This window comes from Astatotilapia calliptera, chromosome 2, assembly GCF_900246225.1.
Source record: "Astatotilapia calliptera chromosome 2, fAstCal1.2, whole genome shotgun sequence".
Taxonomy (NCBI): Eukaryota; Metazoa; Chordata; class Actinopteri; order Cichliformes; family Cichlidae; genus Astatotilapia; species Astatotilapia calliptera.
The window spans coordinates 16,968,202-16,994,283 of NC_039303.1; the positions used below are offsets into that span (position 1 = coordinate 16,968,202).

The window sequence follows — 26,082 nt, forward strand, 5'->3', positions numbered from 1 at the left end:
TTCGAAAGCTCTTTGGTCTTGGCCATGGCGGAGTTTGGAGTCTGACTGTTTGAGGCTGTGGACAGGTGTCTTTTATACAGATGATGAGTTCAAACAGGTGCCATTCATACAGGTAACGAGTGGGGGACAGAAAAGCTTCTTACAGAAGACGTTACAGGTCTGTGAGAGCCAGAGATTTTCCTTGTTTGAGGTGACCAAATACTTATTTTCCACCCTAATTTACGAATAAATTCTTTACAAATCCTACCATGTGAATTCATGGATTTTTTTTTCACATTCTGTCTCTCACAGTTGAAGTGTACCTCTGGTGCAAATTACTGACCTCTGTCATCATTTTAAGTGGGGGAACTTGTACAATCGGTGGCTGACTAAATACTTTTTTGCCCCACTGTAGCTGTTGAATGTAGACAATCCGAATGTTATAGTTTCTTTCCACTGTGTTGCTGTTAATGATAAACTACAAATTAACCCTAAATTACTAAAAACATCAATATTTTAATGTGAGAATCGATTCTAGAACATAAATGACTGGTATCGGAGGAATCGATATTTCAGGATCAATCCGCACATCACTAATAAAAGCAGAACCGGGTCGTATGTGTGGAGGGACAGTAACTGTGTGTATATGTAAGCATTTAAACACTGCAGAGAGTAGAATTAACAGTAACAGTATTGTAGAAATTCATTTCACCGACACAATAACGTGGCGCACAGTGTGACGTCAAAAAATGCGCACATTTTTGATGCTGTGTTTTCTCAGTTTTTCTAGTCCACACGTAAATACAAAAACGGAGTTTTCAAAAATATCCACCCTGGCCGGAGTTTTTAAAAATCTTCGTTTTCAGTGACCAAAAACGCCGTTTACGTGTGGACGAAAGGTGCAAACGCATAGAAAAAATCTGCATTTTCAAAAATACCCGGGTACGTGTGGACATAGCCTGAGCATGCACCAGTTTATTGTATTTCCAGACTTGCTTTCGGCACAATTTACAGTGAACGCTACTCTGTTTTTTGTCAGACTTGAAATAGCCGAAATACCTTCACACTATGGAACTTCTATGGCTCTTCCGTTCGACAATCTCTCCGGCATTGGAACCATCATCTGTTTTCTCTTCCGAGCGTGGTCACGCTCGGTTGATTTTTCTAGTCGGCAAACTCATTTCCTCCATTACCCGGGCGGTACGGTGGCTGGCTGCTGTACGTAACAAGTCACTTCACGTCACGTGACGCTGCGGCTGTGATTGGTTCGGCTCTGCGCTACTTAATTTGGATTGGCTGTTCTTTTTTTTCTTTTTTTTAAGAGGATAAGAGCGGCAAGGTCTATCGCAATAGTTTAATTTTTCTATCAAGAAAAAGTTATATCGCAATACATATCGTTATCGTTCTATCGCCCAGCTCTACAATATTCTCATCAGACCACAATTCAATTATTTGAATTTTTTTTTTTTTTTTTTAAATCAAAAAGTCTTCCACCTAGTCTCACACCTCTGTCCTTCTGTAACTTAAATAACAAGCCAACATTTTCCTCATGACGCTACAGACAAAGCCTCAAGTTTACCTGCAAACATCCTGTTCACCTGTCAGCTGTTTAACACCTGCTGATCACGGAGAGTGGAATATGTAAACGGATCAGGTAGCTGTGAAGATCAGCTGCTATTATTTGGCACAGGGGAAAGTGGGGTGATTTGGTTTTTGATTGTTGCGTATGAACAGTTATAGAAAAGTCTGAAAACATTTCACAGATGTGTTAGAGATTTGGTAAGCTAGACTGTGAGTCGATACTCAAAACTGTTGGATGATGCCTTTTTTCAAAATGGTGTTGTTGGGGTAATTTGTGCCAAGGGGCCACACTTATGAATATTTTAAACATATTATTTTATTGTAACTGTAGATTGTATTTTTATAGTTTTCCACTGTGACATTCTTAATTTCAGACCAAAAACAGAAACAGACCCTCATGCCACAGAGTTATAATAGAGAGAGTTTACTGAGTGAATGAGGTGGAGAAGGGAAGTCCATTCATCAGGTGGCGAGGAAGATCAACATCCAGGATGACATTAAAATGATACATGGAAAAGAAGAAGATGGATGGTGTAAAAGTGAATATGTAAAGCTAGCTAATATATAATATAACGTAATATAATGTTTGTGCTTTTGTTTTAGTAACTTACTGTGTGACCAGACGTGAATGTTGCAAACGGAAACTAGCTTGATGTAACAAAAGACGCAAGAAAACTGCAAACTACTGATAATGGAGAAAAGGGAGAGAAAAACAATAGTAGAAAAATGAATGGCTCTAGCTACAGTCGACAGGGGAATAAGCTCTTACGTTGGTTCGTTGTCTGATACACGGCAAGGAATAATAAAAGTCATTCAACAACCATCAGTTCTGGCCTTCTCAGTTCGGCTGGATGCTACAGATGGAAATGCCATCAAGTCTTTGACACAACATCTAAAAGGCACTAGCAGCCTTTATATGTTCGTTTCTTTGTGAATACTCAAAAGCCAGTTCATGCACAAAGAAATTAGATTTTGATCCAGCTGGCAGGGATATCACATGCAAAAGCAGGTTTGGCTAAGTGTGCATTTATTAAGAAAAAGTAATAGAGAATATTCATAATTATTTCCCATAGAGAAAATGTGCATAAAACCATTAACCGCATCACAAAAACTTGGTGGTAGAGCCAGAAGGGAGCAGTGAGTAGCATCAACAGCTGGGATGTTATGGAGTAGGCCAGATTTGTGAAGACAACTGCAGTTAATTTCGTCTTCATTTGAATGTCATTTTGTTCTGAACATGTCAGAACATTTTTACTGCTCAACATCCTGAAATATGTGTACATGTTTTAGTTGGACATTACGGTCGCTTTAAAATCACTTTAAGTAAAAACTGGCACAACTCACCCCACTCTCCCCTACATTAATTAAAGACATCTCATGCGTTCTCCTGTTAACAGCTCGATATTGCATCTTTTTTTTAATGAACTTTATTTAGAACAATAACAATGACAATCTCAGAGACAAGCGACATATTGAATCATTCAGAACAGAATCACACCTCCTTTTTCTTTTCTTCGATATTGCAATCTTTAACATGACCGTACAGCGGAAACGTACCTGTGTGACGTCAGCCGTTAGGTGCTCTGTGCTCGGGGTCAGAGGCTGAATAAATCATTAAATCCCCGATTTTATTTGCTTGTATCTGTTCTATCACCTTGGCGCCTCCAACCACACGCTACGCTGTGTCCCACGTTTATGACGTTACACTGTTTACCACTTTGTGTCGGGTGAATGTGACGTCACTATGTGATTATAGATGAGTAAAAAAAAACAACCCCCCCCCCCCTTCACCGCACCGCTGATGTTTCAGATAAAAAAATTTCAGATTATCTAAACACGAACCAGCTTTATCGCTCCAATCAAAATATTTAAAGCCCGCTGAATATGTATCAAAAACCGTCATTTTTCCCGCCGGACGTTTCTTTTAATGTGAAAGAGCAGAGCGGAAGCGTGGCATCAGCGAATGTAGTTCTGCTTCCGATTCCTGTGTTTGACTACTGCAGTCATGGCGGAGTACAGCCAGACTGGCCTTCTGGTGGCCCTGTTCCTCTTCACGGCGCTCACCCTCCGGGACATTTATGTCGGAAGGTCGAGCTCGCAGAGTGGGCACCAACCACCCGACAACCCTGCCGTCTTCCCGGACACGGAACCGGGAAAGCCCGCTAAGGCGGCGATCTACAGCGGCCCCGTACTGCGGTTCCAGTACTGGTGAGTTAACGCAGAAGCTAACGGAGGCTAGCGGTGAGCATCCGTGAGAATGACCGAGGTGAAGAGAAACTAAAGACAGGGTGGGTGAAAATCTAAACACAAACCATCGACAATACGAGTTACGTTGGCGTGATCTACGGCGCCAGCGCTAACTAGCGGTGAATACTTGTCGTTAACGAGCTTCGGGTAACCCAACTTTGCTCATTTGGTCGGTTGGAATTTGGAGACTACCCGGATTTTGTTGGCTGATCAAGTTCGAGTTGCTTCGCTTCTGACCATCTAATTGGACACCTTAAGGCAGGTGTTCTTGTCTTCAACGTCCGTCTTTCGGGAAAATAAAAAAAAATACACCTGATAATTGATCGGCTAATGTTATTGTGTGTGACAGTGTGTGTGTGTGTAAGTGTGACAGATTATAATCACCTAACTGATGTGCTTCTTTCAGTATCTCCTGAGGTTACAGTAAAGTCTTCCAGGATTACTCTCAGGCCATCAGTGAGGTGTACCCGGACATCCGCATCCAAGGCGAGAACTACCCTCCCACTGGCTTCAGCAGGTGAGGTGCTCCGTCTGTAAACTCTGTCCCCAGCCTCTACAGCTGTGTCTAACCTGCCTCCTCCCGTCAGGTGTGCGGCTCAGCTGATCTCGTATCTGAAGCTGCTCTCCATTTTGGTTATCGTCAGTGGTCAGAACCCCTTCTCGCTTCTCCACCTCCAGACGCCACCTGCCTGGACCTGGAGTCAGAACAACAAGGTACCAGCACTTAGCAGATAGCACATGTGCATAGCTCCGTGATTGGCTGTTTGTTAGTGGTTCTTGATTGGTGCTGCCTGAGCCGCTGTTCAATACTGATAATGTTTAATCACAAACTGATGACACATACAGGCAAACTCCACCCACACTGTTGTTTCAGGTGGGACTTACTAATGACAGTAAATCTACCATTCCATCAACATGCTCGTCCACTGTTTCCATGTCACGCTTTGCCTCTCCAAAATGTGAAATGTACACGCTTGCAGAAGTTGCAGTAATCTGTAGTACCAGCAGAAGGAGACGTTTTATTTCAAGCCAACATGAATATAATCACAGCAACGTGTTTATACAGACATTTACATGGAAATACATATTAGCATAGTATAATGGATTTTGCTGATTAAGGACCCTGGAATTAATGTTTTTTTGCTCTCTACTGACTTGACTTTAAATACATTAGCTCCCCCTGCTGGTAATCCAATTTTTACATGGGTGTGTAAATGGATACAGTGGACTAGCGTGCCTATTACACATTTTGCCGTGACATCAGAGCTACTGGAACATGCCCACCTGCTGTGAAAAAAACATTACTGGAGTCCTTTGCTCTCCATTCATTCTTCAAACATCTGCAAGTATAACTTATCCAAAGAGCCAGATAGTCGCTGTGCTATCTGATGCACTAATCAGTGCTGGTTATGGATCCAACAGGTGAGCTCAAGTCTCTTAACGCTGAAGCTCTTTTTCCATTAGTGCCTGCTCAAATCAACTCTGCACGGTTCATCACTGTTTGCCGGGTTTTGCATCAGGTCACAGCACCTGGTACTTTTTTTTTTTTTTTTTTTTTTTTTTTTGTAACTGCTTTCCCAGGATTCCAATCGATCCGGGCAGGTACTAAAATGTGACATCGTCTGACTGCATGCCACTGATTGGCTGGTCAGTAGTATCGTTCGATGAGTCTGAGAGTGTGTCACTCACGAAAATCTAAACCACCATATTTTTTTTTTAATTAGAATTAGAATTCAACTTTATTGTCATTGCACATGCACAGGTACAGGGCAACGAAATGCAGTTTGCATCCATCCAGAAGTGCTTTAGCCATGATATAGATATATTACAATATATATTAGCAATAATATAGATATGTAAGTATATTACAGAAATGGGTCTATTGTGGTATGTTATAATGTACACGGTGTGAAGTATGTTATGAATACTGTACAACTATAAGTATGTACAGGCTGTAGTGAGTACAAGCTATGTACAGGATATAAATATGAAATAAAAAAACTATACAGAAATCTGAGATATACAGCTATACAGAAATGGGAACTATGCAAGTTGTAAACAGTTGTAGGATTAAAAATTATCAAATGTACAGAATGATTATTTACACAGAGCTATACAGTAGTGCAGTTAAGATAAGTGAGGGTGTAGATAGTTTCTACAGAGGCTATATAAAGTGCTAGTGGTTGTGAGTGGTGGTTCAGTCCATGTTATTATTGTGTGTTTGAGGGTACAGTTGTCCATTGTGGGTGTGTGTGTGTTCAGTCCATGAGTTTAACGTGGGTCAGATGTCAGGAGGCAGAGTTCAGGAGTCTGACAGCTGTGGGGAAGAAGCTGTTCCGGTACCTGGTGGTCTTAGTCCGGAGGCTCCTGTAGCGCCTCCCAGAGGGCAGGAGGGTGAAGAGTCCATGTGAACGGTGACTGGAGTCTTTGATGATTTTCCCAGCCCTTTTCAGACACCGCTTCCTGTAGATGTCCTTTATGGCAGGAAGTGGTGCTCCGGCGATGCGCTGGGCAGTTTTCACGACCCTCTGCAACGCCTTCCGGTCCGAGGCAGAGCAGTTCCCATACCAGACTGTTATACAGTTGGTCAGGATGCTCTCGATGGTGCAACGATAGAAGTTCACCAGGATGTCTGAGGACAGGTGGTTCTTCCTCAGAGTCCTCAAGAAGAAGAGGCGCTGGTGAGCCTTCTTGACCAGCTTGGAGCAGTTGGTCGTCCAGGTGAGATCCTCGGAGATGTGGACTCCCAGGAACTTGAAGCTGCTCACACGCTCCACAGCCGTCCCCTTAATGTGGATGTGGGTCAGCATTCCTCCTGTAGACCACGATGAGCTCCTTGGTCTTCTCGGTGTTAAGCAGCAGGTTGTTTCTGTCGCACCACTCAGCCAGACGATCCACCTCCTCCCTGTAGGTGGCCTCATCCTTGTCACTGATGAGGCCAATCACCGTGGTGTCATCTGCAAACTTAATGATGGTGTTGGAACCATCAGCCGGTCTGCAGTCGTGGGTGAAGAGGGAGTAGACGAAAGGGCTCATCACACAGCCTTGTGGTACACCGGTGTTCATTGTGATTGTAGATGAGCTCCGAGTCGTGGCAAGTTGATCCCAGTAGGTAGTAATGGAAAAGGAGCTTGACAGGCCAAATCTCACCAATCCCTGTTTCTCCAGGCTGTCAGTGTAGCTCATTTAAACTGAGGAATGATTTAAATGACCTTGGAAAAACACTCATGAATAGACTGATGACTGAGGTTATGGTGTGATCAGAGCGCTAGCTTGTAGAATCGTCCGCCTATCCTGCTGCTGTTACCACGGTAATGGGTGCTGTTTACTGATTACCATGGTAACGGACACTGTGCTTCTGTTGCAGATCTTCTCCTGCCTCATGGCCTTCTTCCTCTGTAACATGATGGAGACTCACTTCCTGTCCACTGGAGCCTTTGAGGTCACACTAAATGGTGAGTTCTGATTGGACCAGACCTTTGTGTTAACATCATGCTTGTGACACAGTTTCAGTACTACAACTCAAATTACTGTAGTAGTTCACGCTTGTTTGTTTATTTGTTTATTTATAAGGAACCCCATTAGCTTCCACAACAGTGGTTGCTAGTCTTCCTGGACGCTTGTCTGCACTAAAGTCAAAGTATTCAGAGTAATAAACTGTCAGTCATCAGAAACAGAACAGCACTTCTTACTATAACCAATTACATCACTGCTGACCTCACATCCTGCTGTAATGCTGCCTGATCTGTACCAGAAACCCAGTTTGTTGTTTACTTATATGAAAGTGCTCATACTTCCTGTCACTCTGACAGCAAGCTCTGCGTACATGTCTTAGACATGATCTCTCACTCTTTTCTTTGTGTGAGTTATTAAAGAGAACATGTATGTATTCAGTCTAATTTCTATCCTGGAGCTCTGCTCAAACAAACTGTATGTGAAGCTTGATTTAAAAACAAAAAACATTCACAGATAGGGCTGTTCAATATAACGATATATATCGGATGCACACTTAGCACTTAGTTCCTCCTACGCCGAGCGGCGCATCGGGCAGCTAGTGATCTCCATCGATGTCGGTCAGCAGCGACTGCTTCAGCTTCGTCCCAGGCAATGTCGACAGTTCTCAGATTGTCCATAAATGTTCGATGACGATATAAAAACATCTATCGTTTCCTATCACGCTATCATTTGTTTCGTGGTGTCGCAAAATAAACTGTTTACAGCAATATTTTTTCATTATTTCTATGGTCACTGTAGTGACTATATTAATTTCTTAAAGCTCTCTCTTTCTCTTATATTTAATATAACCACACTATGGACGGACAAGCGCCTGTTTTTTACGTGCTGTCGTTAGCAACAATGACGGTAAAACCATCGCGTGGCTCCGCTGTATGCAGAGTGTTTACGGATGAGAAGCAAAAAGAGCCGTCAGGTGCTAAAAAATAAACTTCAGACTCAAACGTTAGAACAAGCTTTTCCCCGCAACATGCCGTGTAATAAACACTCACAAAGAGAAGGGCGGCCTTTACAATCTATGTCTAAAAATGTATAGTTTCATGCATGAGTTAAAACACTGGATTCCAGGTAAAGGACACCCAGCTCGAAACACTTCACGCAAGTCGAGCTGCCCAAGAATCACAGAATTTACAGAAAATGTTAAATTTTTTATATCGTGGTCGGGACGATAAATGTCTTATATCGGAATATGAGATTTTGGTCATATCGCACAGCCCTACAGAGTGATGTCATTTGTTTCATTGGTTGCTGCTGCTAACAGACCTAAATTAGTTTAGGTTAGCTAACAAGTGACAGAAGTGATAAGTGATAACTGAGCGGAAACCATTAGGGCTAAAAGCAAAAATGAGGCTAAGTGTTCCAGATGCTGCACCACCTTCTACTGAGGTACTTCCAGAGCATCCTAAGCAGCTGCATCACTGTCTGGTGTGGTAACTGCACCATATCGGATCTTAACACCCTACAGCGGATAGTGGGAACAGCTGAGAAGATCATTGGAGCCTCTCTTTCCTCCATCGCGGACACTTTTTGCATCCACAAAGCCACAAGAATTGTAGAGGACCCCATACACCTAATTACACAGCAGTTTGCCAACAGTAGTTATAAACCAACACAGGGAAATAAGGTTTCCTGAAAGTATATCATTTGTTCCTTGGAGGCTTCTGTTTTTGGTCCGTCATACACATCAATCTACACTGGTCAAAAAAATAAAGGGAACACAACTAAACAACACAATGTAACTCCAAGACCAATCACACTTCTGTGAAATCAAACTGTCCACATAGGAACCAACACTGATTGACAATCAGTGTCACATGCTGTTCTGCAAATGAAGTGGACAACAAGTTATAGGCAATTAGCAAGACATCCCCAATAAAGGAGCAGTTCTGCAGGGGGTGACCACAGACCACCTATGCTTTCTGGCTGACATTTTGGTCACTTTTGAATGCTGGCAGTATTTTCACTCTAGTGGTAGTATGAGACGGAGTCTACAACCCGCACAAGTGGCTCAGGTAGTGCAGCTCATCCAGGATGGCACATCAATGCGAGCTGTGGCAAGAAGGCTTGCTGTGTCTGTCAGCGTACTGTCCAGGGCAAGGAGGCACTACCAGGAGTCAGGCCAGTACATCAGGAGACATGGAGTAGGCCGTAGGAGGGCAACAACACAGCAGCAGGACTGCTACCTCCACCTCTGTGCAAGGAGGAACAGGAGGAGCACTGCCAGAGTCGTGCAAAGTGACCTCCAGCAGGCCACAAATGTGCATGTGTCTGCTCAAACGGTCAGAAACAGACTCCATGAGGGCCTGACATCCACAGGCGGGGGTTGTGCTTGCAGCCCAACACCGTGCAGGACGCTTGGGTTTTGTCAGATATCACCAAGGTGCCCTGTGCTCTTCACAGATGAAGGCAGGTTCACACTGAGCACATGTGGCAGACATGACAGTCTCGAGATGCCGTGGAGAACGTTCTGCCTGCAACATCCTCAAGTATAACCGGTTTGGCAGTGGGTCAGTAATGGTGTGGGGGTGCATTTCTTTGGGGGGCTGCACATCCCTCCATGTGCTCACCAGAGGTAGCCTGACTGCCATTAGGAATGAGATGAGATCCGTAGAGCCCTTGTGAGCCTATCGTCTCACAAGGGCTCCTCCTAATGCAAGACAATGCTAGACCTCATGTGGCTGGAGTGTGTCAGCAGTTCCTGCAAGACTAAGGCATTGATGCTGTGGACTGGCCCCCCTGTTCCACAGACCTGAATCCAACTGAGCACATCTGGGACATCATGTCTTGCTCCATCCAGGAGTTGGCAGATGCTTCAGTCCAGGTGTGGGAGGAGATGGCTCAGGAGACAATTGGCCACCTCATCAGGAGTATGCCCAGGCATTGTTGGAAGGTCATACAGGCACGTGGAGGCCACACACACTACTGAGCCTCATTTTGACGTGTTTTAAGGACCTTACATAAAAGTTGCTTCAGCCTGTAGTGTGTTTTTACACTTTTAATTTTGAGTGTGACTCCAAATAGGGCTGCTCAATTAATCGAATTTTAATCACGATTACGATCTGGGCTTTCAACGATCATTAAAAATGACTGAGCCGATTATTAGCCCCTCCCTCATTTATCCGCGACACCTTAAAGGCCGGTCCGTGAAAATATTGTCGGGCATAAACCGGTCCGTGGCGCAAAAAAGGTTGGAGACCGCTGATTAAGAGGACCCAAGGGAAGCTCGGAAAGCTAAGCAGAAGTTATTTGGAGAGTGACTGCCGTTGGTTGAAAAGAGAGTTTAAAAAAAAAAAAAACTTCAGTGGTGTTGCACACTATTTTATATTATTTTTTTAAAGTCATTGTTAACCCTTTAAAGACGGTCAGAGCAGCACGCTCCGTTTTGCGTAACTATTTTTAAATCCCTGTAGAACCTGAACCGTGTAAGCTAGCGCAATAATTTGTTTTGCATATGAAACCGGAGGAGTTGTACTTACATCTTATGCCATCAGCTTGTCCTCGGTCACGGTTTCGTTCCACATATAGCTTTGCAAAAATTGCATAAAAAGCGCTTGCAGGAACAAAAACATAATATTCCAGAAACACGCTTTGCCGTTCCTATCAGCTGTTCGTAACACTTCCCACAGTGAAATGATGCACATGCTGTTTTCTTTGCAAATTTGCATCATAGGATTGTTTTTTGTTTTTCCTGCAGTATATAAAAATTGCTGTATCTCCAAAATAAAACTATGAAGACACTCAAAATAAATTTCCTGTGGTGGGAAACTATTTTTTGCAACTTTATTGTATTTAAAGTTTTGAGGGATAAGCCTCTTAAATTTCTCCAAGTAGAAATATATGTAAACAAAACAAAAGCAATTTTCAATTTTTTTTGTAGTTTATTGCACTTTTTTGCAATTTATATAATTACTATGGACTTAATGCATACATATTATTAAAATATGGGCTATAATAGTTGTATTGATGTATAGCAACTTGAAATGCTCCCACAAATGGCACTACAGCATGTAAAAAAAAAAAATAATATAAGCTCTGGTGGACTTGGTTCTATAGTAGGTCTTAAAGGGTTAAATAAATATCGTCAAATAATCGTGATCTCAATTTCAGTGAAAATAATCGTGATTATCATTTTTGCCATAATCGAGCAGCCCTAACTCCAAATCCAGACCTCCATGGGTTGCTATATGTGATTCCCATTGATAATTTTTGTGTGACTTTTTTTTTTTTTTTTTTTGTCAGCATATTCAACTATGTAAAGAACAAAGTATTAAGAGTATTTCATTCATTCAGATATGGGATGTTTATTTTTGTGTTCCCTTTATTTATTTTTTTGAGCAGTGTATTTTTCCGAAACACACTTGCACTAGGTGATGCTACACAAACACTAAAAACTATGAACACTTATTTGTTAAATCAGCTTTATAAATGGAGTTAAATCTGTGACCATTTCTTAGAGCAGGGCTCCATGGTGTGATTTTTCTGAAATCACGCAGAGTTTCATGGTTTTTCTAAAAAACAAAAAAAACCCCTCTTATAATCAGAGATGGGCAATAATGCGTTACTTGTAACAGTAAATTGCAGAAAAAGTAGAATTGGGCTGAAAGATCTATCGCTTTATCACCTATTCAGGTTGTAAATTGTGTTTTTAAAAAAGTAACTAAGTAATTACTTTTGAAAATAAGTAATCAGTAAAGTAACAGGATTACTTTTTGGGGGAAGTAATTAGTTACTGATTACTTTTTTCAAGTAACTTGACCAAAACTGCTTATAATATCTATAAAATGCACTACCTGTCAAACGTTTTCGAACACCACAACTAGCCTCATACCAGAGGGTGCTGCATGGAGCTGCAGAGTGCTGTGTGTTCTGGTTCAGGGAGCCTCTCACTCTGTACAAGTCACCAACCCTGGATCCAGCAAACAGCCCCAGACCATCACACTTCCTCCTCCATGTTGATGCCACACACTGTGGAACCATCCTTTCACCTACTCCACGGCGCACAAAGATCCTGAGTGATGAAACGAAGAGTCCAAATGTTGATCCATCAGTCAATGATACCTTCTTCCAGTCTTCAGTAGTGCAATGTCGGTGTTTCATGGCCCAGACAAGCCTCTTTGTCTTATTCTGACGTCTGGCTTTCTTGCTGCAGCTCGTCCTGTCAAACCTGCAGCTCAAAGCCTTCTCTTCACACCTGAAACTGAGACTTTCTCACTACGACCACTATTAAGCTGCTTGAAGCTGTTGTCCTGTGAGTCGCCTATATCACAGCTGTTAACTCTCAGGAACGTGTCCTCTGATTCAGTCGTGTCTTTGGGTCTGCAGACCTCTTCCTGTCACAGTTTGTTTCTGAGCCTTTGGATGCTGAAGGAAACTGGACTCACTGACACTTTGACTTTCTTTGCAGTTTCTCTGTCGGACAGACCGACATTTATGTGTTATGATGGTCTGTGTCTCTTCCACTGTTATTCTCACCATGTTTGTATCAACACACTACAGTACAGTACTGTTCAGCTGATGCCCATGAGGGTATGGTACCACAGTGTGCTCCAACACTGCTTCATGCAGACAGAGGGGGACGGAATCCAGACAAGTTGGAACACCTGTAGGAATTAGTAGCACCAACTTTCAAGGCTGATCAACCTCCAATACTGCAGAACAGCTTTGAATTGTTAACTCATGTTGTGTTCCCTGAAAAAGGCCTTTCTGTATAATTCTGACGTATACATTACATTTCAGTTTTGGGTAACCTTACCTTTTTTTTTTAACCTTTGGCAGTTTACCACTTTTGTACCATTTCAACCTATTCACTGGACTTGAAACACATGAATTGTGATAAATAACTGGAAGAACTTGGGTGTGTTTACTATATATAGTAAACCAAGATATTTTCACACTGTAAGCAGTAATTAAACATCAAGTTGTAGTTTGTACAGTAAATATAATAAAACAGCAAACAACTTTTATATTTATGTAAAGGACTTTTATTGTGAAAGGAGAGATCTGTTCCTGTGTGGAATCTTAATCTGCTTAAGAAGGTTCATGATTGAGCTGGAAGTATCAGCTCAGAGAGTGATGAAGGCCTGTAAACCAGAATAATCGAGTGTGCGATCGGGTTTTACAGTGTCTGTCCGAAAGCGGTGAGGCAGCTCAGACCGATACGAGGAGGCACATTGCGTGTTGTCCAATATAGTTTTATTCCACTTTAAATCTGAAAAACAATGTTACAAAGCCTGGAGGTAAATATGATGTAGGACACTCTATGCCCCCCTTTAGACTCAGCCCTGTAGGGATCACTGGAGAGTGGGCTGGCTGCCGTCAGCCTTCAGCGAGCTCTATAAATTAAACATTATATCAGACTCAGTTAACAATTCATCTGCAAATTTTGATGTAGCCTTACTTCTGCAGCTTTACTGCAGATTTTTCTGTAAACTAAACGGCGATGGGTGGAGCAGCTACAAAGTTTGCTTTTCTCCGTTGGTCAGCTGTTTCCAGGTTTTAATGGTGACTTCAGGAACAGCGCTGCTGTTTCGGAGGCTGTGCTTTCTTTCTTCCCACCTAAGCTCACTGTGTCGGTAACGCCTCTGCCTCTTTGCTCTTCACGTTGTATAAACAGACTCCGCCTCCACATTAAACTGTGCCAGCGTCATCATCGGTGCTGCTGTTATCAGTGTTTTAGGTTTAACACAGTTTATTATTCACACACTTCTGTTGTAGTCTGTAGTCAAAGTTTATTGGTCACATATCATGCACTGTGTGACATACGGCGAAATGCTTATCGCTGTGCAATTCCCGCCCATTAAAAATATTTGAATAAACTCAAGAATCAAAATGATGAAGGTGTGCAGATTAATGTATTTATTTTGTTATTAATTATGTGTACAATGACGTGATATGAGAGAAACCAGATCAGAAGTACGTTGTTGTTATTAAAGTGCCGTCCGTTAAATGAAGAATCGAGGATTTTTTTTTTAAAATGATAAAGTTATAATCTGAGTTACTCAATGAATCGTGCCGCCCGCCTCTTTAAAACTGTGGATGACGACGAGCTCAGAACACAAGGGGAAGTAAGAGGTGCGGCCTGCCTCTGGATGTTGTAGTTTCACCATACGAGTCTGAGTTACCTTCTCCTAAACAGGAGGTGAGAGGTCATTTTTGAACTGTACAAACACACCCAGGTTTCCTTGTGGAGATCAGGTAGGGACATTCCTCTGACCTCATTTCCTGGTGTAACGCTTTCTGTCGTCCCCTCAGATGTGCCCCTGTGGTCGAAGCTTCAGTCTGGTTACGTCCCGAACATCCAGGAAATGTTTCAGATCCTCGACAACCACATAAAGATGAACCAGGTGGATCACATGACCTTCACCTCCACTTAGAGCTACAGGTGAATGCACATCAAGTTAACTGCACACAGTGACGAGACTCACAGGAAGTTTGTGTGAACTCGGCAGGTGCGATCAGAGTATCAGCTTCACCTATCTGTTAGATTTTCCTTGTACTGATGCACGGAGAAACGCCTGACAGGTACAGACTCACCTGTGACTCCAAAGACTGAATTTAGTCAATTTAAGAGGAACAAAAATTCAGTCCAGTCAGTCCAGAGACGGGTGTGACACCGAGACAGGTGAGGCAGAGGCGGGGCCAGAGTTTGATTTACAGACAGAAACATTTCTTTAAGTACTTCAGGGAGTATGTTTTGTGAGATGGTTTCAGCTGTGCTGTATTCAGGTGTCTCTCTCTCTTATTACCTGTTCTGTGTCCAGGTGCTCCGGCTTGCTAGGCGTTCTCCTGATGGCGTTCATGAAGGCCAGGCCTTAAAACAGATTCTGAAGGGCCCGGCTGGATGTTCCTCGCCATGAACTGAGCACTCCCTCTGCACCGGCTCACCTTCAGCACTACAATACCAGAAAGCACTGCTGGCAGCCTTGTGCTAATTAGTGTGTAGACAGGAAGTAGATGGCTGTTTATGTGAAGCTTTTATTGTGAAAATAATAAAATGTTCAGGTCTGTTTCCTGCCTGTTTGTGGTTTTGCAGGTAAATGCACATGTCCATGCAGATCGAGCCTTTTATTCACAGCATGTTTACAGTGTGGCTCATTTATGACCAGAGAAGCAGCCATGACATCCCAGAATTCATAGCAACGCACTTTCACTCCAGGAAAAGAAACCTTGAAGATGGCTGACAAACTCAAGTAATAGATAGGTATGACTGACACAACTGATTCCTGTCAGGAGCTCGTCAGAGGCTTGCTGTGATCAGGCAGGATTCACATGGCTTCATTTTTACTTCAGTCACAGAAAGTCTGGGAGGGGGTAGGAACTCCAGGCCTTGAGGGGCTGCAGGTTTTAGATCTTGGTGCACCCGAATCAAATGATTACTTCATTAACAGGCCTCTGGAGAACTTAAAGACATGTTGAGGAGGTCATTTAGTCATTTAAATCAGCGGACATGTCTAAAACCTGCAGGACGTTGAGGCCTGGAGTTCCCCACCCCTGCTCTAGATTGTGTCTGCAGCAGGAACGTAGCAGAATGATTTTGGGCTTTTTTCATTATGTCTAATGAGGACAGTTTCACCTGTTCTCATTTATGTGACCTGCTGGAACATGCCAACATCAGTGAGGTGAAGTGAGTTTAGTTTGTGGATGGGATTATGATCCGTCTCATGGACGCTGTTTCCATCACAGTGTTACTGAGTCCACAGAGCAACAAACTCCACAAATGCTCCTTTTTTTGTCACCTGTTTTATCAGATGACATTAAAAGTGGTGAAATGAGGCAATTTCTGCACTGAATCCAAAGAGGCCACAAAGGTGGAGCGGGCATGTGGTGATGATGTGAGCTGATCATCATTTCCTGTTTGGAGACATGAATCATCTGAAATGTGAAGGTTCATCTCCAGGCTCTTTGTGAAGGGTCTGGATTTTCCTACATCTGAGTTTCAATGGTTCAGGTAGACTGAGCGGGTCGGGCTTAACACAGTCGAAAGGTTCCATGTGTCTCTGAGTTTTAGTATCCTCATCAGTAACTACAAACAAAATAAATACAGTCATGTTTATTAAAATAAAACAAGTTCAATGTCCCAGGTCAGGTTCTCCTTTCAGGTGTTACTAATCCAATCCAATGTAACTTTGACATGAATATAGTTTGATTTCAGCGACTGACTGAGTTATTTAAACAGTTTCATTTGAATGTCCTGTGTTTTTATAGCCTTTTTCCCTGCAGTAACCACACAGTAACTGTACTTTTACTGCAGTACTTTGAAGTACATGTCAGGTAGTTCAGTCTGAGTACATAAAATAAACTAAACAAAACCATAAAGATATATATATATTTTAAAAAGGTCTTCCCTTCAATCAGTGGACGCTGCGATGCACGCGGTGAGGCAGCAGGGGGCGCCAATGAGCCGGTGTTTTTGAACACTTCCGGTACAAAAGAAGCGGCTGTGAGACAGACAGTAGCTAACGTTAGCCTCTGCAGTACGTTTATTCGACTTAATTATTTTTTTTACTCTACTAAAATGTTTGAGGCCGGAAATCTGTCGCTGACACACACGCTAGCTTCACGCTAACGGTAGGAACCACAGTGACGAAGAGAGAGGTGCTAACGGCTAAAAGTAAACTGCTAAGAGGAGCAGTGACGGTGACAGCGGAAGCTAACAGTTTATTGCTAACAGTAAGTAAAGTTTAAGCTCAACTGCACACATGCCACGTTTAAAGTATCTGTGTGTCTGAATCTACTGTTTAAATCTTGAAGGCCGTGTTTCTAATTCTTGTAAAGGTAAAACTCCATCATCATCATCAGTGACAGCAGGGTCACTGGGTCACCAGAAGCGTTTCTTTCGGCTCCTGGTGACCTTAGTGTGATCCCCCTGCAGCTCCACGAGTTTAGCTGGTCCTGGTTTTATGTATCAGGCTCAGATTAGGAACTCTTGACTTTCTGAACAGAGACGAAGCAACTTCTGGTACGGAGAAAAGGTGCGAGTTTCAAAGGTCCCTCCTGTTTCCTTTTCCTAACCTCTTTTACTTGCCCACGGTGGAAGGATCATTGAGGTAAAGGAAAGGTGGGTAGGAGACATACGCTGAGGAAAGGAACGGCCTCACACTCGTTTCTTTTAACAGCGTGACACTGCAGAACATGAACTACAGATTGATTTTCTTTCATCCAGATCTCTTATCTAAATTCCATCGCTGTTTTTAGAGAAAAAAAAAGAGTAAAACCTGACTTTGCGCTGGGTTATTTTGGTTAGCAGCCTTCACGCTCCCTCCTTGGGAGTCACTAATTCAGCTGCTTCTGCTACCTCAGAGTAAATCTGTCCCATTGCATATAATATCCAGATGCGGCTGTCGCAGCACCTTTTGAAGAGGAATTCTGCAACTGCATTAAATTTACTCCATCACCACTGATCCCAGCTGACCTGAAGTAAACACAAACCCTGCAGTACCACAACAAAGGACATCACTAATGAACACTGATCATACAGAACCTTGAGCACACTTTGTTCATATAGATCAGGGGGTCGGCAACGCCAGGCCTCGAGTGCCGGTGTCCTACAGGTTTTAGATCTCACCCTGGGTCAACACACCTGAATCAAATGATTAGCTCATTACCAGACCCCTGGGGAACTTCAAGACATGTTGAGGAGGTAATTTAGCCATTTGAATCAGCTGTGTTTGATCAAGAACACATCTAAAACCTGCAGGACAAAGGCACTCGAGGTCTGGAGTTGCCTACCCCTGATATAGATCATAATTTTAGCTGGTACAGCGTTCTTTGTGCAACAGTACCTCAACAGGAAGTAGTTTTTATTCCAGCAGTGTGATGCTCAGCTTGTGAGTTTAACCGCTGCTGTTCAAAACTATAAATCTATCAGCGGTGTATGGATGAAATGGAAAATGCAGTCAGAAGGAACATTTACATGATCCACTTTGGTCATGTTTGTTTTCATGCGTGGTCAGATGTTTTTTTTTTTTTGGTTTTTTTTTTCCCCCTCCCCTTTCATAAAGGATGCTCCAGCGTCTCTTATGCTAAAGGAAGAAAGATACCTGTTCCTAGTGATGGCCAAATGAAGCTTTCTGAAGCACTGAAGCTTGTATTGAAAAATGGTTCATTACTCGAAGCTTTCCAACACAGTCCTCTCCGGTGACATCTGGTGGCGAATATTTTGAAGAGCAGCTTGAATCTGCAAAATAAAACGGACTGCTCAATCATCACTGCTCACTCAAGAGTGATATTGGGCCACCGTTCCGTTGCTTTGAACATGTAATTGGTTTTGTTTTCTCGATTGGGGGGCTGAAAAAATGTAATGCGTATTTGCGTAATACATCGTCACTGATTTGTAGAATCATTTTGATTCGATACAGGATCCGATTCAATTTGATTGGAATGTGGAAAGTTTTGCCTCAGTCAGAAATATTACAATTCTGGTCATGTATCAGTATATATCCATAATTTCGTATCTATTACAAGAAAGCTGACACATGTGAGACTTAATTAGAGATGTAAACAGAGAGTTATGAAACCTGCAGCTGCAGAAGCCAGCGAAGAAAAAAAGAGGCAAACACAGCGCGGACCCGACGACGCACCAAAATCTGATTCTGACGCGTCGGGTCCGTGCTCTGTGTTCACGTTTGTATGCAGAATCCGTAAACCTGCTCCCAGTTACAGTTTTAGCTGTATGGTGTTTTACGACATGTTGTGAGGTTTAACCTGAGATGCTGGCGTTTCAGGCATAATAACGTTAATTTACAAATCGACACAGGATTGTAATGAATCAATATCACTTTATTCAATTTAGCATGGATTGTAATCAGAAAGGCGATAATCAAAACCCACCCCTAATCAAGAACTTGTAAAGTAAAAACATGATCAATGTAAGGTAGCCCTTTTGTTATTTACATTTAAAAAGAGAATTAGTGTTACTGTGCGCTGGCTGAGTCTATTTCTTTTCTTAGAAATAGTTTCTCCTGCCCTGGAGAAAATCCACTTGCATGGAACAGAAGAGGCTGTGGAGTGCAGGAACCACACTGCAAGCTGGTAGATATGCAGGTATTCCTGGGTCCTGCAGACTATCACCTAAAAACAATAAACAAAATGCTTTTCTAAACTGTGTAGCAATGTAATGTACATATAGTGTCAAATACATTTTTGTAGTCTTCATTAGCTTTAATTCACATGGAAGTGTTCCTAAAGTCATATGCTGTAATGATATTTACATTATGAAAACATGATTTTGGACATTTCAAGTTTTTCACTTCGGCAGATAAAATGAATTGAGCAAAATCAACTCAAAATATTTCCACACGCCATAACGTCCTCCCTTCCTCGCTGGCTCCATATCTGTCAGTGGAATGATCACCTCTTCGCTCTCTGTCACCATCAACACACTCCACGAATCCCGTGGATGATTCACTTCCTTATATCCGTTTGAATCAGGTACCGAAGCAGTTACGTGCGTAATGAAGCTTCGGACGTCACTGGTCACGTGACTTTTGCCAAACGAAGCAAGCCTCGACACAGTGCTTCTGAACCAGTGTGTTGTTTTTTTCGACACACGCTCCGGAGCGTCAGCTTCAAGCGGGCCATCACTACCTGTTCCCCTATGAACAAGGATCAGATGGATTCATACACACCTGGCTGAGGTGTGTATGAAACCTGTGGGACTCTGTTCTTCCATGTTTATTTAGTTTTATTTTTTAAAATCTCACAGCATGGATTCATTAAAAGAATTGCCGAGGGTTGTTACTGATTGGCTGGAGGGCATCGTCACAGGTGGATCAAAGCAGACTGATTCATGTCTAAAACTGACAATCGATAACACTCCAGCTGTTACAGGTGCAGGTACCTGAGCTGTTTCTCTGGTCTCCATCCTCACCTGTGCCGTGAAGGTGAATCATTAAGTCAGAGATGAGCAGCTCTGTAAGTCATCTTCTTCTTCTGTGGTTTAACCTGTTCAGCTGTCACACTGTCAGCTGGTGTTTACCTGGTCAAGTGTGTTAAGCTCCACCTCCTGGTATTCTGTTTTCAGGTTCAGAGGAAGAGGCGGAGCACACAAAGTCCTCCGGTTTCTAGACACAACGCCAAGAGCGGGAGAGCTGCGAGTACCAGGAGGACGGCGAACGCCGACAGTGATCCCACCCCCCCAACAGAGACCATTGATGTGATGGACGGTCAGTCCCGATCAGTACACTCAGTTTCCAACTGATCGAACAGTCATTGATAGGCCTGCATCTACAGGTGTTTTCAGACCAGACCTGACTCATCTAGACACGCTCTCAACCTCTCGGCCAATCAGAGAGCTGCTTCTTTTTGAAGTAAAACTGAAGAGAAAAACATGTTCAGACCTCACCGGAAGTGATGTAAGTAGCAGGTCCTCACTGCTAAGAGAAATAAACATACCTGAGCTGTCTGCTGAAGGTGACCTCCCACACCTGAAAATACAGTCAGTGGGTTTCCTGGTGTCTCCTGATCACTGACACACCTGCAGCCCAGAGGAAACAAAATCCACCTGACAGTTAGAAATTCATCAGGGGTGTGATTAACACTTGACTTTAACACCTGAAACTCGCGACCACACGTCTGACACACAGGTGACCAAAAACGGGACAGTCACAGCTCTGTGGGGAACCTCTCTGCTCCTTAAAGTCGTTCGTGCTGGGCACCGCCAAATGGAGCCACTTTGGGTATAAAGAACCACAAGCTGTGAGAATCCAGATGTTTGACAGTGAGTGTTCATGCCCGTTTATCTCGATCTGTTTACCTGATTATTGGTTATCGATAAAATCACCAGACTTGGAGATGAAACACTTTGATCGTAAAGATGGAGCCACGTTACATCACTGATGTCGGGTAACGTCGAGAATGATGAATAGTTGAATCTCGACACTCGGTTTCATTTCTCATCTGCTTCGCTTGGACTTCGCTTGGCTTCGCTTTTTTTTTCTTTTTTTTTTTAATTATCTGACTGATGCAGGCGTACAGTGAATCCATTTCATCGCCACGCTGTTGGTCTGAATGGAGACGGTGCCGCATGTCAGGCTAACACAGGCTCCTCCCCTCTGTGTAAGTGTGGGCAGAGCATGTACACGAATCTGAGTTTGTGGTTGTGTGTGTGTTCAGGTGAGGAGGAGGTGGTTGTGGATCTCACCTGTGAGAGTGGAGCAGAAGCTGCTGCTGTGGTCGACCTGACTACCAACAGTGACTCTGTGCTGGTAACTCTCTCTCTCTCTCACACACACACACACACACACACACACACACACACACGAAGTGTGCTAATGTCTAATTCTTCTTCTGTGTTTGTTTGTTTTTTTTGTTTTTTTTCCTGCTGTATCCAAAACTTCAGCTGGTGGATGAGGGTAAGTCAGACTTTGTGTTCCAAAGACTAGATTGAGGCCTGAGCTCTCACTAAGGAAGCGGTCTAATGCCTGTGTGACTGTTTTCACTCAGGTCCTCAGAACTGGAGACCACCTGTACAGAGTTATCTTGTTAGCAGCGATGAAGATGAAGACACACCCCCCGTCCTCAGTGCCACCCTCCTGCCACCGACAAACACCTCCAGGTGATACACCAACCCCTACACACTTTTATAATGTTCTTCCTCTACGACCCCCCCCCCCCCCCCCCCCCCAAATTTTTGCACATGCCGAGGAGCATGTCAGGCTACGTTTCACTGTGTGTTATATACTATGCATGTGACAAATAAAGAATCTTGAACTTGAACTTCTGCAGGTGATACACTGACCCTGTCAGTGACCTCACTCAAATGTTTTTGTGTTTCAGGTCAACTCCAGGGACAATCAGCTGTCCTGTGTGTCTGGACGGATACTCAGAGGTCAGTCAGAGTGTGTGTGTGTGTGTGTGTGTGTGTTCAGACTTTTCAGCATGAATAAAGCAGAAAAATGAACTTTATTGAAACAGAGTGCCAGCAGCGAGGTTCTTTCTTTATCCTGCTGCACATGCTCAGTGTGAGCTCCGAGGACGCTTCCTTCAGGGTGAGCGTGCTCAGAAAGTATACAAACACATAACATCCTTATAGAATATGATGTAACACTATAGATCAACTCACCTCAGAATATATAAACAATTACAGCAATATGATGCAACAAACACAGCAGTACTACTAATCCAAAATACTCAAAGCTTCATAGAACTGAAACAAACATTTATTTTTAGGTCCATTCTGCTGCTGATACATACTTTAGGTTTCTGAATATTACACTTGTTGCTGCCTTTCATAGTGTGTAACTTGAAGGCCCTGAGTACTTTCTCCCACACTGAAAACACTGGAATGATAAAATTATTTGAACATTACCTAATAAGACTGATTCAGGACAGACAATTAGTTATGTTAAACTTTTCTAGCAGTCCTTCACAAACAGGGAACAGTCTGTCTATTCTCTCCATCTGTCAGCTGCTGCTGGCTCTTCCTCCTCCTCTTCCTCACACACTGCTGAGTTTGTCCTGGTGGATCATCAGGGGTGCAAAGCCTCACAGATGATGTGCAGCAGTGGGTCCCTCAGTCTGTCCTCACTCTGGACACTTGCAGTTGTCACACATGGAAATCAAATGTGTGATAAGCTGCAGGATTCAAACACAAGTGTAACTTATAAATACATGTTCATACTTTTATTCCATAATCAGAGAGAAAGAAAAAGAGAGAGTGTGCAGGACAGACAGACAGGTGAAAGTCTCAGGTGTACACACTGCTACACAACAGCACAAGAGAAGGAGGATTTAGTGTTTGTGTTATTACGAAACAAGAAGAGTTCCCAGATGGTACAGTGGACACATGTGTGACTCCTGTGATTAAAGCATCTTTCTTTCAGCTTAACGAGTGAACCGTCAGCTCGTTCAAACACACGTTAAAGTTCGTTTGGCTCGACACCGCCGAACAGAGGCAGCAATATAACATAGCTAACATTAACAGTGCAGTGAATCCTGCTTGTGCCGTGATATTCAGGACTGCAAACTGAGCAGCATTCACTAGCTGTGTCCCAAAACCTAGGCCGTATCCTCCTGAGGCAGCACTTGAACAACGTGAGGTAGGCTGTCCCAAATTGAAGGCTCCTCCAAATGCGTCCTTCATTTTCCAAGATTTTGAAGGATGGGTCGGGTGTGTCTTTCGTGGCCCACCGTATCCCAGAATTCATAGCGCGGCCCAGTCAATTCCAGTTGCCAACAATGGCGGCTGCTACTTAGTTTTAATATTACTCTTATTAATCTTTCTGGGTCACAAAATAACTTTTAACATATTTCCAGGCGAGAATGTAGCTGTGTAAAGTTCAAATATCTGCTTTATCAAGACATCGCATATTTGCAAAAGTGCGACGTTTGTGGAGATGTCTGTTACCCACCAGCTTGATGGCTAGCTGGGAGGTCGAAGCTCACTAGAGAACAGCGGACACCCGGCACATCGTTATCAGACCTGCCGCCGTCTTTGGCTACTCAGGTTAAACATGGTGTGTGTGTGTGTGTGTGTGTGTGTGTGTGTGTGTGTGTGTGTGTGTGTGTGTGTGTGTGTGTGTGTGTGTGTGCGCCACTCACATGACTTAAATGTTATTGTTTGGCTTTTTTCACTGTTTTATTTGTTCCTGAGTAAATCGGTTTGGCTGAGATTAAAGTTATTAGATAAAATAAAACTTTATTAGTCCATTGGGAGGGTTCCTCGGGGGGTTTCACACAGCTGAATAAACGTCAAACAGAAAACTGATTAAAGTGCGAGATTCAAAGTGTTTATTGTCATGTGTGCAGAAGAAATAGCTTTTCTCTGTGCAATGAAGTTCTTTCTTTGCTGTCCATACAGAAGATGGTCGAGATGATTGAGAATTTTCTCCAGTGTCCTGTTATATTTTAGATAGCAAGGAGCAGATGGCTGAGTTTATTCATGCCCATCGAGATGGCTGGTGACACAAATCTGAAGGCTAGACCGTCCCATTTCACAGTCTCTCACTTCTGGGACACAGCTAGTGTGAGCTCTGAGTAACCTTCAAGATCGACTTTACAGCCCTCAGCTCGCTGCTGATTTAATGCAGGGGACGTTTCTTTCAGTGTGAGCGTGCTCAGAACAAATTGGTGTTGGTGACTCGAGTGTGCCTAAAAATAGTCCAACACAATGCTTGATGAAATGTGTGCTTCCTGAGGCATTGTGGGTAATGAAATACAGGCTTTACTACATTCACATGGCCACTGATCAATGAACCTAATCAATAAACATACATTTGCTGACTCTTATTTTGAAAGTTTCAGTCTGGTTTTGTGTTTTACTTTGAAAGTATTACAGTGACGTTTGAGTGCATTGCTCTGATTGGCTGTTGGTGTGTTGTTGTTGTTGTTGTTTAATTTCTGTTTGCTTTTTTTTTTTTCGCAGATTGTTGGGAGCGGCCGATTGGTCGTGTCCACCCGTTGTGGTCACGTGTTCTGCAGTCAGTGTTTGAGAGACTCTCTGACATCATCACACACTTGTCCCACCTGCAGGAAGAGACTTACTCACCGCCAGTACCACCCCCTGTACATCTGACATCACTCTGAGACCACAGCTGAGTCCTGCTGCCATTGGACCACAGGCCATGATGTTGATGTTATTTGCTGCTGAATTGTATTTTTTTTTTTTTCTTTTTTGTGTGTGCGCCTCTGTTTGGACATTAAAGTGTTGAGTCATAGCTGGTAAACATGGATTAATGATTCATGTGTGTTGATTTGTTTGTTAAAGCTGAAATAAATTTTGATTTGTTTCACTCATTGATCAGCTGATGGATCTACAACGTTATGGCAGTAATGTGGAGAATAATACTGCACAATGTACTTTCTGTAATCAGAGTACAGGAAGTACTCGTACTCACACACACAGCACTGTTTTAGTCTGACTCTGTGTGTGGTGTGTGTGTTTGGGGGGGGGGGTGCTTGCACTGATGAATTATGGGTAGTCAAGGGCGAAGATTAGGCATGGACGGAAGGGACATGTCCCCACCAGTATCCAGCGATTATTGAATTGTCCCCACCAATAATTTGATCTCTTCGAGTAAAGAAAATCAAACCCGATAGAAGGGGGGGAAAAAAAACGATCCGTCAACATCTCATTCACCCAGCGGTGCAGAAAGAGTTAAATTACGTCCTCTACTGGAGTTCTACGTCATGTGACAAATATGGCCAATGTGATTGCTGTGCCTTTCAGGGAGCTCTGTTTAGTTTTAGCAGTGGCAAGCCTGCGCTGCAAGGAGGAGAGGAGGATGGCAGCAAAAAGGAAGAATCTGGATATAAGTATTTTTCAAAGAAACCTGTAAGTCACTTAAAGCCAAATTCACTCATAAAATGTATCCCTCATAATAACTAGTGATGGGCAGATGAAGCTTCATGAAGCACTGAAGCTTTTCATCCAGTTGGTTCATCCCAGCGCAAAGCTTCTTGAAGCTTCATTTGCTCTAGTAGGACACCTACTGCACATAAAAATATTAGTTGGCATGAATTTGAAGAGTGTGGCCTTTTGCACACAGCCTGTAAATGTCAACAACAAAAGGAGTGTGTAAAACATGTATATTGTAGTGATGTCAGTATACTGTGTATATTTATACTGGCAGTATGGAAAATGATCATTTACTGTGAGGTGTGATTGGGGTGTGGACAGTAGTTGTGCTTTTGTAACGTTGAGGTATGGACAGCTACACACTGAGGCCTCAGTGTTGCCTGTTCACATTTTATTCTGTAAAAACTAAATTTTCACTGCTTTTATGGCCTTTTAGTGGGGAGAACATAGCTAGGATTTAACGATTT

General features: G+C 43.0%; 3 protein-coding genes across 5 annotated transcripts in view; 2 read left to right on the forward strand and 1 right to left on the reverse strand.

The window, feature by feature from the left end:
* Window positions 1-4,248, reverse strand: part of cox18 (cytochrome c oxidase assembly factor COX18) — a 17,455-nt gene extending 13,207 nt beyond the window's left edge. The window contains exon 1 of one of the 2 annotated variants that reach the window (XM_026185680.1): window positions 4,192-4,248. The gene's annotated coding sequence lies outside the window, so the exon portion shown is untranslated. Of the gene's footprint in view, window positions 1-3,117; window positions 3,315-4,191 lie in introns of those variants that run through there. The other variant, XM_026185670.1, reaches the window with a different exon arrangement.
* Window positions 3,503-15,328, forward strand: selenot2 (selenoprotein T, 2). The gene is made up of 6 exons (XM_026185690.1): window positions 3,503-3,768; window positions 4,214-4,324; window positions 4,395-4,521; window positions 7,175-7,262; window positions 14,572-14,701; window positions 15,081-15,328. Exons 1-5 carry the CDS (start codon window positions 3,566-3,568, stop codon window positions 14,691-14,693), a joined length of 651 nt encoding a protein of 216 aa, XP_026041475.1. The 5' UTR covers window positions 3,503-3,565; the 3' UTR covers window positions 14,694-14,701; window positions 15,081-15,328.
* Window positions 15,329-16,690: 1,362 nt separating this feature from the next.
* Window positions 16,691-24,987, forward strand: rnf4 (ring finger protein 4). Of its 2 annotated transcripts, none has more exons than XM_026185712.1 (8): window positions 16,691-16,989; window positions 20,140-20,232; window positions 20,342-20,483; window positions 21,433-21,524; window positions 21,659-21,671; window positions 21,763-21,874; window positions 22,096-22,147; window positions 24,683-24,987. In XM_026185712.1, the coding sequence occupies exons 2-8, from the start codon at window positions 20,221-20,223 to the stop codon at window positions 24,830-24,832; spliced, it is 573 nt and encodes a 190-aa protein (XP_026041497.1). In that variant the 5' UTR covers window positions 16,691-16,989; window positions 20,140-20,220; the 3' UTR covers window positions 24,833-24,987. The 2 variants fall into 2 exon arrangements, with proteins under 2 accessions (XP_026041497.1, XP_026041488.1); XM_026185703.1 differs by having other exon boundaries at window positions 20,149-20,232.
* The last annotated feature ends 1,095 nt before the right edge of the window (window positions 24,988-26,082 follow it).

What these genes read in the sequence shown, in the direction of transcription:
- rnf4 (XM_026185712.1), top strand. An exon ending in CCACCGACAAACACCTCCAG is followed by an intron (nt 21,875 to 22,095) that starts GTGATACACCAA and finishes TTTGTGTTTCAG; the next exon opens with GTCAACTCCAGGGACAATCA. An exon ending in GTCTGGACGGATACTCAGAG is followed by an intron (nt 22,148 to 24,682) that starts GTCAGTCAGAGT and finishes TTTTTTTCGCAG; the next exon opens with ATTGTTGGGAGCGGCCGATT.